Genomic DNA, 18,171 nt, shown 5'->3' on the forward strand with positions numbered 1-18,171 from the left:
CCCTTCCGCCGCCGAGCCCCGGCCCCTCCTCCCCGGGGGTGTTGCTGCGGCTGCCCCCGGGACGCGGGGAGGCTGGGCCGGGCTGGGAGCGCGGAATCGGGAAAGGTGAGAGAGTCCCGATGCTGCCACCGTAACCAGTGAGCCGCTCAATCCTCACCCAGCGCCCGGTCCGGGCGCCTCTCGGACACCTCCAGGCATGGTGACTCCACAACTTCTCTGGGAAGCTGTTCCAATGTCTGGCCACCCGAATAGTGATTTTTTTATATTTTTTTTCCCCCCTAACATCTAACCGAATCGCCCCTGCCTCTGCTAAAGGCAATTTCCTGTTGTCACAGATTGCCCAAAGCCCTCGTTGGTTTTATTTCAGTTTCAGCAGGACGGTGAAACACCCCCGAAATGAGGTGGGAGCTTGATCAGCAGAGTGCCTGTGTCACCAGGACCGGCAGCTCGATATCCTCAACGCCCCAGTGTGCAGTGACTCGTCTCCCTTTTCAACACTAATTTAATCTTTTCACGTCCAGGAACTGGGGGTGAGAGGTGAAGTGCTTCAGGAACGGGCAGAACAGCCAACAGTAAAATAGCACTTTAGAGAAAATAGGTCATGCTAGGGAAAGTATTTAATACTTAACAGGAATTGCACCTTTCAGAGCAGGGTTATTCCCCACCACAGTTCCTGGTGGGAGCACAGCTTCCCTAGGCTTTTCCAGTGATGTCCAGGAGGCTGTTGACTTTATCAGCCCCGAGGATTTGAGCAAGGCGTGATGTGGCTGCTCCCTCCGATGGGAAAAGGAGGGTTTGCACTTTGCATCAGTAAATACTTTCAAAATAATTATTATTTTCATGTAGCAGCAGTAGCTTTGTCACTTGCCTGAGCCAGGCAGGAGGGAAAAGCCACAGGCGCAGCCCCTCGTGAAAATAAACACCTGCAGAACATCCTACCTAAGTCAATTCTCACCTCCTCACCCTTCAACTCCAGCACTCAACTAAAGCAAGGTACTTCTAGAGAGAGTTTATTTATAGACAACATTACATACATTCAACGCAACAATCAGCAAAACCAGTTAAACCCACATTAGCTCATTCCGCTTTATAATTCACTCTTCCATTTTGGGCTAAATTAAATCGCAGCTGTGAAGTTGGATCACATCAGAGGCAGCTATGGCAGGAGTCAAGCCACAGGGATGAGAGTGTGAATATATGGACTAACAAGATACCAGATAGCTTTAAACTTTATTACTGAAGCTTTTTTTTGTTTTCATTCATAGGTCAGTTCTTGCAAGATGATCTTCAGCAGCCTCCTCGTGCAGGTTTAGGCCAAACCTGAAAGGGAAGGGAGTTACCTCAGGAAGTTTTAGATCCCTCAATGGAATAAGGAGCTCTCAGAAGTTCTGGATGCCTGAATGGAAGGTGCTTTCCTTGCCATAAGACAGATTTGTCAGGGTGTTCCCCCTGCCCTCATGCATATGCTGAACTGCAGACATCAGCACTGGTGCACAGCTACCTCCTTCCTCCCAGGACAGGATGGTTTTGCTGTCCTTAGAGCTCTGCTTATGCCCCATGTGCTGCTGCCACTTTTCCAGTCCCCTTCAATCCATTTACCAGCACAATGCATCAGGAATTCACCCTCTCTCCAGCCCAGCCAGACATACAGCACCCAAGCAAGAAGCCCAACAGAACAGCAGCTGCTTTACCTGATTTCAGAGCAGCTTCATCACTCCCCATCCTTCACCAGCTGGATCAAACCCCCAGGACATCATTCCCACGATACTTTTACTGATTATCCCATTCTCCAGCTGCCTGCCAGCACTGTGTACTTACCATTGGCAACCCTGCACTGCTTGAGCACTTCACTGAAGCCCTCGCACAGCTTGAGGTCAGTCTGGTTCTGGGCACACTCCAGGAATTGTTTAATCTCATACTGGCAAGGACCATACTGCTGCTGCTGCTGGGCAGCCTCAGCAGCCCGGGGCTCCTGAAAGACCAAATGGCTCCATAAGGACCCTTCACACAAAGCCAAACCACCCCCACCGTTTGCTGAGGGTTCTTCCCTGCATTTCAGTCAAAATCTTCATTTTTTAATGGAAAACAAATGAAGGACTGAAGTACAAAACAATTTTGCAGTAGTGGAATCACACATTCAGAGCAATTTTTAAAAAAAAAATTACAAACACTTGAGTGATTTTGATACACTTGGGTAACTCTGGATAGCACCTGAGCAAAGGTGTCACCAGCATCAGACCTGGGACATGAAAGTCGTGCCTGAATCAGAGGAATACTACAGTAGAAAAGAACAGCAACACCTTGCCACACATCACTTCTGCATCCCTCTGAACTCTTTTTAAAAATTACATCTTTTTAAGATGACTCATGGTGAGTTACCTTGGAGATTCAGTCTGTATCTACAGACTATATATGACTTTATATATATATATATAGACTGTATAAAGACTGTAAGTACTCCAGCTGTGACTCATGTGGTGTTGAAGGCTCCAGCAATTCCCTCAGCCTACGTGGAGCTGAGCTGCCATCAGATGGTGTCCAGCTGTGCTTCCCCTCACCTGGTAAGTGACATCAGGCCTGGCAGCTTCGGAGCTGCCCCCTCCACTAAATCCTCCAGTGATGGCGTGGCCGATGGTGTGTCCCACGGCCGAGCCCACGGCCACCCCGGCAGCAGTTGTGGCCATCTGGGCCATCAGCCCCGGCTGCTTCGGCGCTGGGGCCGCCACGGCAGAAGGCGGAGCTGCTGCGGGGACAGAGGCCCGAGGAGCCGGTGATGGAGACGCGGCTCTCACCGGGTGTGACCGGCTGCAGGGATACAGAGAGAAACATCACTACTTCTTCATCATCATCATCATCATCATCATCATCATCATCCCACTGCAGGCCGGGCAGAAGCCACGTGGCTGCAGGGCCAGGGGTCCACCGTCCCTCCTGTGAGGCACAGGATGTCCCAAGCTGGAAAGGACACACAGGGACCGCCGAGTGCGACCCGTGGCGCTGCACAGGAGGCCCCAAGGATCACGCTGGGATTACACACACCCTTCGTACACGTTGAAGGAATGAACTCGGTGTTCTGGTGAGCGTCTTATGCAAGACAGGGTCAGGATTACAGGCTTTTTTCTGCCTGGTTACTCCCCAGCTCACGTAGGGCTGTGTTGTTTTGGGAAAAAACACACCATGACCCAAAAGCGGTTGATTAACACGGTGATTATCCAGACCCTGCGGCCGAGCAGACCCATTTCCAACCCCCAGAGCGCCCAACCCCGCTCCGCTAACCCAGAGCCAGCCCAACTCAAACCAGCCGGGCGCTGCCACCACCCCGGTGCGTCACCCTCCCTCACAATGGCGGCCAGGCCGCTGCGGCCTGCGCGGGGGAGAGAAGGAGAGGGGGTCCCGGCCGCCCTCACCTGGCGGGGGGCGGCACGCGGGACGTGCGGCTGCGGTTGCCCCTGGGCATGGTGGCGGGGAGCGCAGGGAAGCGAGAGAAAGCCCCGAGCGATGCAGAAGGAACCGGAGGAAACCCCGAGCGGCACGGCCTGGCCCGACACCCGCCCGCCGCCTCTGAAGGTCACTGCGCGCTACGTCACTTCCGGACCGCCGCGCGCGGGGCGGGGCTGACGCGGAGGCCACGCCCCCTCCGCCCGCTTGAGGCGCCGCGCGGGAGCGGCCGCGATGGCGGCGGGAGCGGCGGTGTCTGTAAATAAATAAATACCTAAACTGCGGTTAAACCCGCGCTTGGGGGAACGTCGGTCACAATAAACGTTTAAACAGCGATAAACTTGCGTCTTCGGGACCTTCAGCCACAAAAAGCACCTAAATTGTGATAAATATGCGCGTGTAGGATCCTCGGTCACAATAAACACCTAAATCGCGATAAATCCTCATTTGTAGGATCGTCAGTCACAATAAGCCCCTAAATAGTGATAAACTCTCGTCTTTGTGGAACTTTCAGCCACAATAAACACCATAAATTCGCTCTTGTATGATCCTCAGTCACAATAAACACCTAAATACCTATACATCTGCGTTTTTGTGGGACCATCGGTCATAATAAACACCTAAACCACAATAAATCTGCATCTGTGTGGGACCATCCGTCATAATAAACACCTAAATCGGGATGAAAAGTGTTCAAGCCTTCAGAGAATTTCCTCTGTGGAAAAGGAGCCTCCAAAAGCCTCTCGAAATTCAGCCCTTCAGTAGAGTTACAGATTTTAGATTTCCGTCCAGAGCAGAGAGGGGATCCCATCAATCCATAGAAATATCTCCAGAGGATGATCCCAGATTATTTTTGGTGATACTGAGCAACAGGATGAGGAGTAATGGCCATAAACCAAAACATAAGTTTAACCTCAAGATGAGATGAAGTTTTCTTCATGTTGAGGGTGGCAGAGCTCTGAACCTGCAGTGTCCCTCTGGAGACATTCCAACCTCACCTGGGTGTGTTCCTCTGTCACCTGCTCCAGGTCACCCTGCCATGGAGAATCTCCAAGAGTCCCTGCCAACCCCAAACATTCTGTGATTCTGTGATTTTCACCCCAAAAATTTTCCCTCCTGCCCCCTCATCCCCACCCAGGGGCTGTCTCCTTGCTTTAGAGACACCATCTGAATTTTTAAATTAATTTATTAACTATCATATTAATGAAGCTGTTTCTATACACAGCAGAAATGATAAGGAATACCAGAGTCAACAGTTACGATAATTCATGACAAAAAAATTGCTTGTTCACAGTTTCTTCACTTATAAAGGAGGAAAAAGGCCAGGCATTTTAATATCTTTTACATCAAGGGATGCAACTGTTGCCTGATGAAAGAAGTGCTAACATTGTGAGTTTATAGAGCAGAAAAGCAGTTACTGACAAGAGAATTATCAGGAGATAAATATAAAGGATAAATCACGTTTCAGGGACATCTGCAGAAGCTCAGACCACTGGTGTTGCTGCAGAAGCTCATCCCTGAGAGTTTCTTCTCACTGGCCCTTGGCCTCTCTCCATCTCTGAGAGCAAATCACAGCATAGAAAGCAGGAGTTATAATTTTGCTTTTCTACAGTTCAAGCAACTCGTTTCTTAATGAGTGGTTTTCTCAATGCTTTTTAATTAATAGTTTTCAATTTTCCTTTTTTTTTTTTTTCTTTTTTGTGCTGGCAGAGGGATTCTTGACGCTTGAAGTCATTTTACGACCGCGTCCCTCTTGGATTTGTTTTGTTTTACAGAACAATGAGGGCAGAATGGCACCGCTGGCGGGATGAATGCTGCCATTGTGTTTTGTCCTCCTGCTTTCCTTGGGAAAACTCCAGAATTCCCTTCTGTACCGAGTCACCCTCGCATCTGCTGATGCCCACAGCTCACAAGGATTTGGGGAAGGGCACAAGAATGAGTGACCATCCAAAAAATTAGCAATAATTATGGTTGTGGTGATGCTTACAGCAAGCAAAGGTTGTTTATTTTCAGCTGCCATGACTTTTGTGTGGGTACGCCTCAGGGATTAAGTAGTTCTTCAACTACCAGACAGGTGTCAATGATGATTATGATAGAAATGTGTGAAAGAAAGAAGGCCCAGCCTGGATTTTGGGTTGTGTCCGTCTGACTGTGAGCCAGTCTGGCAGAATGCGATCCCAGATTTGGGAAATAAGTGATGAAATCCCATCGCTCAAGTGCAAGGCTGAGTGAGCCCTGGAGGAATCCAACAGCAGCTCTTCCCGAGCCAAGTGGAGCACAAGGCTGTGGTGTCCACTAGCAAAATCAAACTTTTAATATATTTCAATCAAACTTTTAATATATTTCTTCTATCATCTGTCCAAATTACACATCCTTGACAACCTCGTGGTGAACTTTGGGAGTCTAACAGGCCCTCTGCACACCATATGGGCTCTGTGTATCTGTGGGATGCGGGAGTTTGGTGCATTCTGCCCAAAATCATGGAAAAAACACCTGGAGAACGGGACTGCGGCTCACATCACCTTATCTCCAGTGAAGTGACATATCATCCCTGAGGGTCAGGTCAACCGTGAAGGCTTTTTTCGCGTTTTCCGGAGCCGCGTCCCTGATCCGGGGGAATAAAGGCGAGGAAAAGCCCATTTTCCTGCTGGAAGCGGGCGCGGCGGCGTGAGGGGACTGTGCCGGGACTCCCGGCGGCCGCCAGGGGGCGCCATGCCACGCTCCCCCTCCTCCCCCGCCCAGGCCTGACGTGACGTCGTCGCGAGGCGCCACGTCCGGCGCGAGCGGCGAGGGGCGGGGCCAGCGCGGGGGTGGGGAGGGGGCTTGTGGCGCGCCCGCCCGCCCGGCCAATGAGGGGCGCGCGCGCGGGCGCGGCGGGCCAATGAGGAGCGCGCGCGCGTGCGCGGGGCGGGGCGGTGCCGGGCGCGCGTCGCGGGCTGAGGCGGAGGGACGGGGCCAAGATGGCGGCGCCCGTCCTGCTGCGGGTGTCGGTACCGCGCTGGGAGCGGGTGGCGCGGTCCGCCGTGTGCGCCGCCGGCATCCTGCTGTCCCTGTACGCCTGCCACCTGGAGCGCGAGAAGGGCCGCGACAGCCACTACCAGGCCCTGTGCGACCTCAGCGAGCGGGTGCGCTGCTTCACCGCCATCACCTCCAGGTGAGGCGCGGGTGGGACCCGCCGCCGCCCCCGCGGGGGGAAGGGGCTGAGGGCTGGGGGAGCGGTGGGGACGGGTCTCGGAGTGCTGCCTCCGGTGCCTCGGGGAGTGTTGGAGGGCCGGGTCGGTGCTCGGAGGGGCTGCGGGCCCGGCGGGGGCTCGGAGGGCCGGGGCAGCCCGGGAAGGGGGGCAGCGCTCCCGGTGTGGGGCAGCCCCATCGCTGGAGGGCCGCTGTGGGAGCGGGGATTTTCGGGATCACTGCGGACAGGAGGGTGAGGCACCCGCAATTGCTGTGTTGTAATCAATGGCAATTAGGTGGAGTGACAGGCGTTTTAGTGGTAAAAGCTCGGGAGAATGGATTGCCCTACCTGTGAGTAGTGGTTAAGGACAACATAAACAAGTGCAATTGCAGGTGGTTTGCTTTGTTAGTTTCAATTGCAGTATCTGTATTGCGTTTTCATTGGGACGTCTCCTGGCAGCACAGGAGATGCTTCGGTGATACAGAGGAAATGCTTCATTCAAGGGAGACTTGAATGCCTCTGCAACACAAGCCCAGTCCAAATCCTGACTTATTTTGCAGACGTCTAGCCAGTTTAGCAGTTGGTCTTCTAAAGGCTGAGGATTCTTATTTCTGTTAGGAGAGTCATTGTATAAATCTGGTCCTTGAGCAAATCTATCTATTAAATCCTTCCTCTTTATTTTAATGGGATTTTTGTTATTATTGCATTGGTGCCTCCAGCTGAATGAGTACTTGAGATTTACTTTCTCGCCTCTCAGTGTAACCCCTGCAAAAGCTGTCACAGTTTTTATGGAGGTACTTGCTGTATCATCATAACAAGCCAGTTGGAGGGAATACTCCATCCTCTGTCAAGCTGGGAGCTGTGAAATGATTGAGGCAAAACATCCAGGGAGCTCTTTTTCCTAAAACCTCTTCTATGGTGACAGAAGTGAGATTGTGTGACAGAGATCTGTATCTCTTGCCATCTGATATTGTGACTGAGTGAAGGTTTTAACTCTGCTTTTCTGTCTGCCTCAGGTCATCTTTAGTTTGTGAAGGTATTTGTTCATGTCTCTGCTTGGAAAGTGTCCTGAAATGAGAAGTTTGGATCTAACTAGGGAGCAGACTGCAATAAACTCACCAGATAAATTCAAATAATAGAAATCAAATTATGCTTAGGCTACTGAGATTAAACCACGTGATTCTCATCAGTAATTTAACTTTGATCACAGCTACGGGGGTAAAAAGAGAATAAAAGAGATTTAAGCATTAAGTAGCCTGTTCTCATATAGAATTGGTTATATCTCATTATAGCTTTTTGTTGTTGCAGCAAATGCTGCTGTTGTGACAGAGAATTGGATGTCACAATTTTGATGCGTGTTTACCGAACGCTCGGGAGAAGGAAATTACCTAAAGATATAATTGGAATTATTTCTAATTATGGAATCAAGCTCAGTAATTACAGCGTTCGTTAGCAATGCTGCAGCTGACACGTTGAGTAAGACCTGGAAATCCTTTGCTGCAGGAATTCTAGATGAGAATGTGAAGAGTTAGGGATGAAATGCACTCAGATCTCCCAGCAGTTGCTAGGAGAACCATGCCTGGAGTGAAGCACTGCAAATGCCAGGAGAGCTCGTGATCGTTGGAGCAGGTGGTAAAAGGAGTTTGTGGAAAAGGAACGTGCAAGTTCTGTTCACTCCAACCATATTTGGAGAAGAATTTGCTTTCCAGGCTGTGCAGGACACAGAGGGGGAGTTCTGCTTTAAAAGTAAGGCAGAAGGGCAAGGCATTAAAGTTGGAAATAAATTAATCTTATTTTCTGTGTTGTCACATCCATCGTTCTCTCTCGCTTTCTCCAGCTGAATGTTCCTTGTTCCCACATCACCAAAGTTCCTCAGAAGCTTCATTTCTAAAAGGAACTTTTAACCACACTTTACATTTCACTGGGCTTGTAGAGTTTCAATTTTATGTTCCAGCTTTTTCACAGGTAATTCAGATTTAATTTCCACATTTCTTTTCTTATTAAGCTGTTACACCAACAGTCAGAAATTAATTGATTAGCTAATTATTAGAGTTAACCCTGCAGAGTTCACTGGGTGAAAAACTTCTGTTTCTACTTTGGCTTTTAGATAGTTCATTGGGTTATGTGACTTTTTATTTAAGCTGGATTTGCTGGAACTTGGAATGTTGCAATCGTCACATCTTGAGTTTTGACTCCAAGAGTGGGCTGAACTTTAAAAAGCACTTAATGCTGTTAGAATTCATTTTAAATGCATAGAATAATTAGAATAAATTACTTTATTCCTCCCTGAGCTGACTTTCTGGTATTTTGGGCGGAGTTTTTTTTCACCAGCTGTTGGTATTTCTAAGTCTTGCTTTTAAGCCAGATCTGGCATTGGCACAAGAAGAAGAACAGAAATGTTAAGACTGCCAGCATGCAGAGGGAGGAGCACAGAAAATCTCCTATCACAGCCTGACTCATGCAGAAAATTATGTTGGAGAGATCCCTTCCCAGTATCCCTTACCCAAAAAAATGAATGGTCAGCATAATTAAAGTTTTTATCAAGGGAAAAGTTCATTAAATAGTTTAAAAACTGCTAAGGAGTGGCTGATAAGGGCAGATATTAGGGCAGTACCTCACATCTCCATTGCCAATTGCTGTATTTTTTTTTTAATTAATTGCTGTCTTAATAGCTGAGAATAATTAAGTGTCAAGAATGGCTTTATTTATAATTAAATTGGCTAATAGCAGTTTCTGAAAAATATTTTTGGTCTTACTGTAGTTTCACAGTGGGAATTAAAGTAATAAAACACATTTCAAGTCATACAGGTCATACTACAGCTTGAAATAAAATGTGACCTTTAAGTGTTAATGCAGAGACCCAGAGCCTTTGGCTTTGGTCCTTTCCACTCCCTGAGAGATTTTGGGGTCTTTTAATACATTTCTGCTTTCTGTCTTGATGAATTGGAGATTCCTGCAGGATAAATTAGTGTTTTTGATTGACTTTAGTGGGCTGGCACACAATAATTATTGCTGTACCCACTGTAACAGAGCCTCAAGACAGCAGCACAAACGAGCAAAGGGCACATGTCGTGTATATCTTTAGCAATATTTGCAGCTGCGTCAGTGAAGAGGTTTGGCAATAGTCAATATTGATCTTTGCCTGGTTGCTGAAGGAGTTCTAGAGTCAAAGTAGCATTTTGAGAATCTGGATGTCATTGATATTTTAGGAGTTCCTTATTCTGTTCATGGGCAAAGTCTCGGATTAGTGTCTTGTGTTTGAGGCGCTCTGAACAAAGTTCTGAAAAAGTCTGGTATGGCAGAATGGTTTGGGTTGGAAGGGACCTTCAAATTCATCTTGTTCCAGCCCCCTGCCATGAGCAAGGACATCTTCCTCCAGACCAAGCTGCACATCCACCTTGTGTTTTCTGGTGGATGTACCAGAATATTCACCTGGTAGCTCCTGAAAATGCCTGTTAAATGTGGAGTGTGTGAAAGGCTGGCCTGTGACAGGTGTAGTATTATTGTATAGTTCTGCTCACATTTATAAATCACTTTAAACACTGAATTTACCCCCGTTGTGTTCTGTTTGGCTGACTGTGCTGGTGTAGAGCTGTTCCTCTGCAGAGTGGGTGTGAATTGCTCTAAGAACTGCAGGCAAAACTGCCCTGTGCTGGTTTCTCAGCAGAGCACACCTTGCTAGAACTGGTCCGGTGCATCTTTAAAGGGATCAAGGTGACAAGAACAACCCCATTCTCCAAGGAAGTGGGACATGGAGAAAACTTCCCAGTCCTTCCTAAGCTGACATTTCTCATTCAGCTCTGGTGTGGGGCACTTCCTGGAAACCTCTTGTCTGTCAAGTTTGCTTAATTCCAAGTAAAGAACATTATGTAGCAGTTATAATTCATATTTATTATATTCCTTATAGCCCAGGAATTTTTTCATTGGTGTAGCTGCAAGCAAATATCCAGATACGTTTGAGGTTTTCAGGTGCAAGTGTCAGTGTAAGGTGTTGGGAGATGTAACAGGGTTTCTCCAGGGATTCTGGATTCACTGAGTTTGCTGTCTGAGGAAAGCTTGGAAGATCTCTGGTTTGGAATTGGGCAGGGAGAAATTTGAGGAGCCAAATTCAGTGCCACAGGGGAAGGGAGGGAAAGGCACAGTCACTCCTCTGCTAAGGGGAAAGCAGAGCCCTGGGAGCCAAGGTTCTCTGTCCCCAGTGGGAGGTACATCTTTTATAAAACACAGCACTGCTCTTGCTGTGGGAATCTTTATTTTCCATCCTTAGAGTGCTCACACAAACATTAATTTTTGCTTTTCTAAATACATCATTTCCAGCTTGACTGGAATTTGTAATAGGACTAGGAATTATTTTGCCTGGTGCAAAATAAATTTAACAAATTGCTTATAATTCAGACTTGGGCTTCATTTATGGTAGCTTAATGGAAAAGATTATGTAGAGGGAATCAGTGCTGCTGGTTTATATCTTGAATAGCCAGTGCTTCTGTAAAGGCTGCTATAAAATAATTATCCACTGTCTGCTTAATATTTTGCTGATCTAGACACTGAGAGTTTTTACAGACTCTGAAACAGAGCTGGAGGATATATAGAAGAAAACCTCATTTAGTTATGCTAAATGCTGCTAATAGATTTAAACATGAAATTAAATGTATCAACATTTTTGAGCACTGCTGGCAAGTTTACAAATGGGAATTTTTAATCTTCTTTTTTGTGGCTTCTAATTGAAGGCTTTTACTTAATTTATTAAAACTGTTAGAGTGGCCTTGAAACCATGAATTAGGTTTAATCCAAAATCCTCTGGTGAAGCTGAAAAGAAATTGCAACCAAAGTTTCTTAACATGCTCCAGATCCTTTGACCTTTATATGAGCTTTACCCTGAAGGCAGGGGGTGAGCTCTGCTCCCCTCTGAGAACTTTCACTATGGACCAGAAATTACCTCAGGAGTCCAGTGGTGCTTAAGGAAATGTGCACATCACTTATCAAGTGTAGCCTTTTCTGATTTCTTTAGAAAATTAGATTTATTGTTTCCTCAGGGTTACAAAGGGGTGTTGATAACAAAATAATGCTCATGGGATGATAAATAATCCTGAAATGAGAGGCTTTAACTAACTTCCTACTACCCAAAAAACACCCAAACTTGAGTTCTTTTCTTGCAGTTTGAGTAGAAAATCCTTTTTATTGTTTGCCCTTTTCATTGCACCAAACCAAACAACTGAGAGAGAATTGAGCAGAGCTGCTGCTGCACAAATGCAGAGATTTGGGATCAGACATGCCTTGGAATAACCTGAAGGATTTGATTGCATTTCCAAGCAGTCCTTGAGGACACTGGAATGTGACCTGGGAATTGTGTGCTTTGTTCAAGGCATGTGCTGGACCTGCCCTGACCCAGTATTGTTCTTTCCATGTTAATATGAAAATATAGGGGTTAGTTCAGTCCTGGGTATAAAAACCTAGAGGTTACCTGTTGAATTTGAGGGGATGTGATTCTGATCATCATCAGGGCTGTGGTGGAGGTCAGAAGTGCTCAGGAAGCATTTGGGACATCCAGGAAGGCTTCAGAGTAGGGCACCAAGTGTCTCGGTGCAGGTGAAAGCCCAGTTCAGAAATTTCAGCTGATCCTTAAGGACAGTGGAGGCCAGGGAAAGCATTTTGGGGAATGAGCTTTGGCAAACCTGTTAAAACCATCTGCAGGTGCTGCCAGAGCTGGGGATTGGCTACAAAAACATTTCTTACAGGGGCTGCAGGGGACACTAATCCAACTCCTGGCTAAATAAACACTTTTTGGTTTGTTTGTTTGACTTGGTGTGTTTGGCAGGCTTGGAATTCTGCTGCTTTTGGAGCCAATGCTGATAACTCAGAGCCTGTAACTTGTTAAACTGGAAGGTTGTTTGCTCATCTGCTAAAATACTTGAGATACTGGTGGGCTAAATGAGGTTCTTGTGTTCCCTTTGAGCATTTTCTCTGCTAAATTATCCTAAAGTGTTTCAAGTGTGTCCCCTAATACACTGTTCTGGAACACAGAGGATGATCATAGTTGTGCAAAAGAGATTGAAATGATTTTAGTGATATAAAAATGTAAGATTTTACTGGGGGTAGGTCACTCGTGGAGCACAGTGACCTCAGTTCTTTTTGTCTTCTTGTTAAGAAGTAACAATTGCACACAAACACTGCTTTAAACCTCTGAAAATGCAACATTGCTGAGCTTTGTGAAGTACCTCAAACCAGAAGGGGCATTGTTTAGAGGGTGGATAATAACTTCCAAGACCTCCTTTTGATAAGAGATGGTGCACATTGGGCTGAAAATCACTGCAGTGTTCAATTGTAGATGCTGGGAAAGCAGAGGAATCACTTTATTTTAGATTTCTTGAATCACTATTTAACATTTTAAAGAACATTCAGAGTGGTACATGCAGATAGAGAGGGAAAATGAGTTACAGAGATGTAGTAAAGGTTTGTTCCTTGTAGTTAGATCTGATTCCTTGTATTTTTTAATAGCAGTGAAACTCGGGTGTGGTGAAAGTGGGTTTGGCACATGGGTTTGTCAGAGTGCTCTGAGTCACCTGGAGTGACTGCGACACCGAACTCCTGATCCTCAGGGATGGGAGCCACCAAACAGAACCAGGAAAAACTTGGTGAAATCAGGCTGTGCTTTTATCTTGCTCTGTAGTTACTGCAGGTCATTTTGCTTAACATTCTGTATCCAAAAAAATGGATGCAAATGAATAACATTTCTTCTAAATTACGATTTTTTTTGTAAAATGCAGGTTACATGAAAGACTTCTGAGTTTATTTTCTGCAGCTCATCTTGTTTTCTTCTTGCTATTTGTTTGCCATCGTTTTTAGACTTTCAAAGTTATCATCAATCAGGCAATTCACACCTGAATTTGGTGTGAAAAGGAACATTATCTACTCAGTTTTTATCCTTCCTCCACTTGCTGGCAGAAGTTCCTGGTTCATTGTGGGGTTTACAACCTTAATAAAATTAGGAGACTATTTAGACTTTTCAGTAGGGAAATGAGATGGGAAAGGGAGTATACAAAGTAAATATATTAAGTCTAAATACTTTGCTTTTCAGTTTGATGCGGAACACTTGCTCCCACTCCAAACCTTATAAGGCTGGGAAAAGTGTTCTGTGCTAAAACCCAGGCTGCTTAGCTGTCTCCAAGTGTGTGGAATAAGATGTGAGATTAGACCTGGACTCCATGGGCTGAAATTTAATACTTGATCTCCTCAAAGCTGCTACAAGGCCAACAAGACACTTAATGAAGTCCTGCATGTGGAAAAAGCTTTCCCTGTGCTCTGACCTTGCAGCTCTGCCCAGATCACTCCGGGACTGTGACTCTCAGGAAGGGCTGGAACTCATTATCCTTCCCCTGGCAACATTTTATTCTCTTGCAGAACAACTGCAGGGTCAGGTTCTGTAAAATGACATTTCTGATGTTTTAATCCTTTGCTCTCAGACACCACAGGATCTGCTGAGCGCTCAGGTAGGGATGGATTCATCATCCTGCCGTTATTTGGAGTTAGGCTGATGCTGAACCTTTACCCACTCTGGGTTGTGCAGGAAAACCTGAGTGTGTTCAAATCATTTTAATGTCACCCTGCAAAGAATTCTCACTTGGAGACCAGAACAATAAACTGAACCTGTGCATGGCAGGCTGAAGCATCTATAAATGTAGTAATACAGAACAAGAAGTATAAACTATTAAATGTAAAAATGAGAATTCCTTTAATATATTTGTGTGGCTCTTTACTACAGCCTTTGGAATTTGGACAACACAGGACAATTGTTACATGTCCTGTGACCATCTTATCAAAGGAAGGCTAAAAAATCTCTTAAAATCCAGATAACATTCGAGGTGTGAGAGGAAATCTCACCATAATTGAGATTCTTTGTGATTTCCATAACCCCAGAGCTGCCCTGGGATGAGAGCAGAGAGCCAGGCAGTTCTGCACTGCTTTTCCCTGCAACTCCATGTCTGGCAGCTCTGGGATGCTGAGGCTCTGTCCCCTGGAAAAGCATTGTCTGTGCTGCCTTGAAGCTTAATATTGGCAGAAAAGTTTCACTTTTAAAAGATTTGAGACCAAACTAGCTGAAAGCATGTTTAATTTTTGACTGTTTATACAGTAAATCTGCTTTCTAAGAATTGGGACCTGCTGGGTTTCTTGAGGAGAGGAGCACAAGAGTATTACTAGTGAATTCAAACTTAGTCTACAATTAAAATGATGAGTTTAAATGAGTTTTGCACAGATGGCTGTGAGACTGGAGAATGTTTCGGAGATGGTATTAAATTCTCCTTATTGTGGTGCCTCTTCCTGTGAGGAAACTGTGATGTGGGGATGGCAGGTCCCAGGTGAGTGACATCAGCAACATTCCTGCTTTGTGCAGGGACAGACCTGAGCTGGGTGTTGGTTCAGCAGGCCCATTGCCTCTAGGATAAGAAACTTCCTGAAAACTGCATTTTCTTTGGAGTTTCCTGCTGCAGCAGAATGAGGAATGACACTTTTTTACCTTGCTCAGTTAAGCTGGTAATGTGAAGCAAGCCTGACATTTGTGTAGTGCTTGGCTTGATGCTCCAAAAATCTGCTGGCAAATATCCCAATGTGCTCTTGTGAGTTAAATTACCTTGAAATAGCAAAATAACTTCATATTTTCAAGTGACACTAATAAATAGGGTCTTCACTTTGCTTTTACAAATAATAGCATGAACTGCCTTAGGGCATGGAATTAATGGTTTCTGGCACAAACACATTTGCTAATTTAATCTTTCACCCTCCTTCCTGCAGCAGCAGTTTTGTAGGGCTTGTGCTGCTTTCTGCCTTAGCCCTGGGAAGTTGAAAGTCACTTTGTAGGGATTTCAGGTGTTGGTTCAGTGTCACACTGTGCAAGAGCTGATCTTGTGATGGTGCCATCCTCAGCTCGTGTGCTTGACAGATTTGGGTTCCTCCTGAGCTGTTGGACTGAGGAGCAGCTGAGGTACAGATTTATGTCCTGATTCTCTTGCTCTGATGCAGAGAAGTGAGTGGAACAAATCCTTGCCTCAGCTTTGTAGTGACCTTGTGTCCAGTTTGCTGCGGTGCAGAGAGCTGCTAAAGCTGTCAGTGGGGGAAGGAAGTGTCTATTTGACAAAACAGCTCTAAACTCCAACCCTGGGAAGCAGAGGTGGTGTTCAGGGAAGTTGCAGCTGTGTGAATTCAGTATTTCCTAGTGTGTCAAACAACTTCAATCAGCAAGGTGTGGGATAAAGCTGTGCCCAGTGCTCCCCCTGTTGCTGCTTGGTTTTCCAGGAGAGCTCCAAGTAAATCATAGCAGAATTTGTGTCCTTTTCTTTCCCCAACAGCCCTGGACTGAAAATGCTGCTGGAAAGCAGTAGGTGGCCTAATAAGAGTTAATTAGTTTCCCTGTTTTACAGATGGGGTCGAGGATTCGGTCTCTTGGGTTCCATCTTTGGAAAGGACAGTGCAATAAATCAGTCAAACAGTGTTTTTGGCCTGGTGTTTTATATACTACAAATGCTACTTGGTAAGTATTCATTCACTTCAGAGCCTCAAATATAAAGCAGGGCTGTGGGGATGCAGGAGGAGAGCAATATCCATTGCACAATCTGCAGGAAACCAGATAAATGCTTCTGATTTTTATATCTTGGGGTTATTTTTGCATCACTCTAATGATACATCTGTCCAAAGGGCTTAAAAACCCAACTGATAAAAAGAGTAATTGGATTTTCTCCTGATATGCTATTAATAATCCAAGTGTGAAGACAGTTTCTGTGCTGGTATTTTCACTCCAGTATATTTGGCATTGGATTGCATGGTGGAAAAGAGAGGGAATAAAAATGGAATGGGGAAGTTTTGCAGGAGTAATGGAGAGCACAGGCAAAAAAGTGCATGAAATATAATTATATCTATTTCTTGGTAACTCTATGGTTTGCTGGAAAGCTGTTAATCCTGACAGAAATAACTTGACCACTAATTTTCCTATAACTCAGGAGTATGAGCATGGTTAATCCCACACAGCTCCACAGGGCTGTCAGACAGAGCCTTAGATACTCCCCTCCAAATACCCATTTCTCAAGGTGGTATTTTAACCACAATTCTGTGTAATATTGCTAAGTGGCTGAGTCTGAATTCACTTTTTCTCTGTGTGGGGAGGGGTGAGTAACTCTGTCTCTCTTGTTGCAGGTATGACAGCAAGTGCAGTAGCAGCTCTAATCCTCATGACATCCTCCATAGTGTCTGTAGTAGGGTCCCTGTACTTGGCATACATTCTGTACTTCGTGCTGAAGGAATTTTGCATTGTCTGCGTGCTCACATATTTGCTGAACTTCATTCTCTTTATCATCAACTACAAACGACTAGTTTATTTGAACGAGGCCTGGAAGAGGCAACTCCAACCCAAACAGGAATAACCCCTGGTGGAACTTTTGACTGACAGTCTGAAGACCCAACTTCCATTAAGTTTATTTTGCAGTAATTTTTTTATTCTCCATATCAGACACTTTTTTCTCCCCTTCCCCCTCCCCGAGAATCATAACGGAAATTTTGAATTATAAATTTCAAGGGGCCCCAGATAATTTCTCTGTGCTAATCTTCAGTTTAAATGCGGTTATGAAAGAAAGCTCTATAACAATCAAAGACAAGCTTTAACTTTACTTTGAAGGAGTTTTAGCCACAGCAAAACCTAGACTCTCTCTCTTCCCCCTCCACTTGTGAAGTGGGTAACACTTGCTATAAAATATCCTGTATATAAATTCAGGTATAACAAGATGTGATCATGACATGAAATATTCTAGACTAGCATCACCATATTTAATGTTGCCATGTTTACAGTATGTGTATTTTTTTTTTNTTTTTTTTTTTTTTTTTTTTTTTTTTTTTTTTTTTTTTTTTTTTTTTTTAGCTGATGGACTTAGATTTGACTAGGACTTACACTGTAAATAAAATTAGAACTCTTGGTTTCATCCCTGGAGAACTCACTGTCCCATGGGTTTGGTTAGGAGCTGTCAGAGGGTTCAGCTCAGAGTCGACTGACACGATGGAAGAAGTGACCTCTAAAGAACGTGGAGTTGCTGCTCTCACTGTTGGGCTTTCACAAGAATGATGCTTGGGGTTGGTTCCATTTTTTCTTCTTTTATTTTTCTCTTTTTTTCCTTTTTTTTTTTTTTTTTTTTTTTTTGTCTCCAGTAACAAAAATGGAATTAAAGCTGAAACCTGAAGTATGTTGATTAAACGACAACCTCATTAATTTCTGTACAGAACAAAACTAGCTTCATGTGGTCAATGAAAAGCTGATTTGGAGATTGGGGGTTGGATGAAGTGTTCTTTGAAAGGACTCCGTTTCCAAGCAGAGCTGTTCCGTTGGAAGCTGTGCTCAGCCAAGCCAGTGTTACTAATGTTTGATGTTCTATGAATGCTGCAGTATAGAATTGCAATTTGCAGTGGAAACCACTGAGTGAGCAGGATAACCAAGCAGTGCACTGAAAAAGCAGTTCCTTAATTGATCTTGGTCAGGATCTTTGGTTTGTGCTATATTGGGAAATGAACTTTAGGCCTGACACACA

The 18,171-nt window shown here is 45.3% G+C and overlaps 2 protein-coding genes across 2 annotated transcripts; one reads left to right on the forward strand and one right to left on the reverse strand.

Moving 5' to 3' along the window:
- Window positions 1-994: 994 nt before the first annotated feature.
- CHCHD2 (coiled-coil-helix-coiled-coil-helix domain containing 2) lies at window positions 995-3,610 on the reverse strand. Its single transcript, XM_015646351.2, has 4 exons — window positions 3,408-3,610; window positions 2,559-2,805; window positions 1,819-1,972; window positions 995-1,320 (listed from the first exon to the last, which is right to left on the reverse strand). Exons 1-4 carry the CDS (start codon window positions 3,455-3,457, stop codon window positions 1,310-1,312), a joined length of 462 nt encoding a protein of 153 aa, XP_015501837.1. The 5' UTR covers window positions 3,458-3,610; the 3' UTR covers window positions 995-1,309.
- Window positions 3,611-6,368: 2,758 nt separating this feature from the next.
- Window positions 6,369-17,460, forward strand: VKORC1L1 (vitamin K epoxide reductase complex subunit 1 like 1). Its single transcript, XM_015646350.2, has 3 exons — window positions 6,369-6,592; window positions 16,024-16,133; window positions 16,793-17,460. Exons 1-3 carry the CDS (start codon window positions 6,399-6,401, stop codon window positions 17,017-17,019), a joined length of 531 nt encoding a protein of 176 aa, XP_015501836.1. The 5' UTR covers window positions 6,369-6,398; the 3' UTR covers window positions 17,020-17,460.
- The last annotated feature ends 711 nt before the right edge of the window (window positions 17,461-18,171 follow it).

This window comes from Parus major, chromosome 19 (assembly GCF_001522545.3).
Source record: "Parus major isolate Abel chromosome 19, Parus_major1.1, whole genome shotgun sequence".
Taxonomy (NCBI): Eukaryota; Metazoa; Chordata; class Aves; order Passeriformes; family Paridae; genus Parus; species Parus major.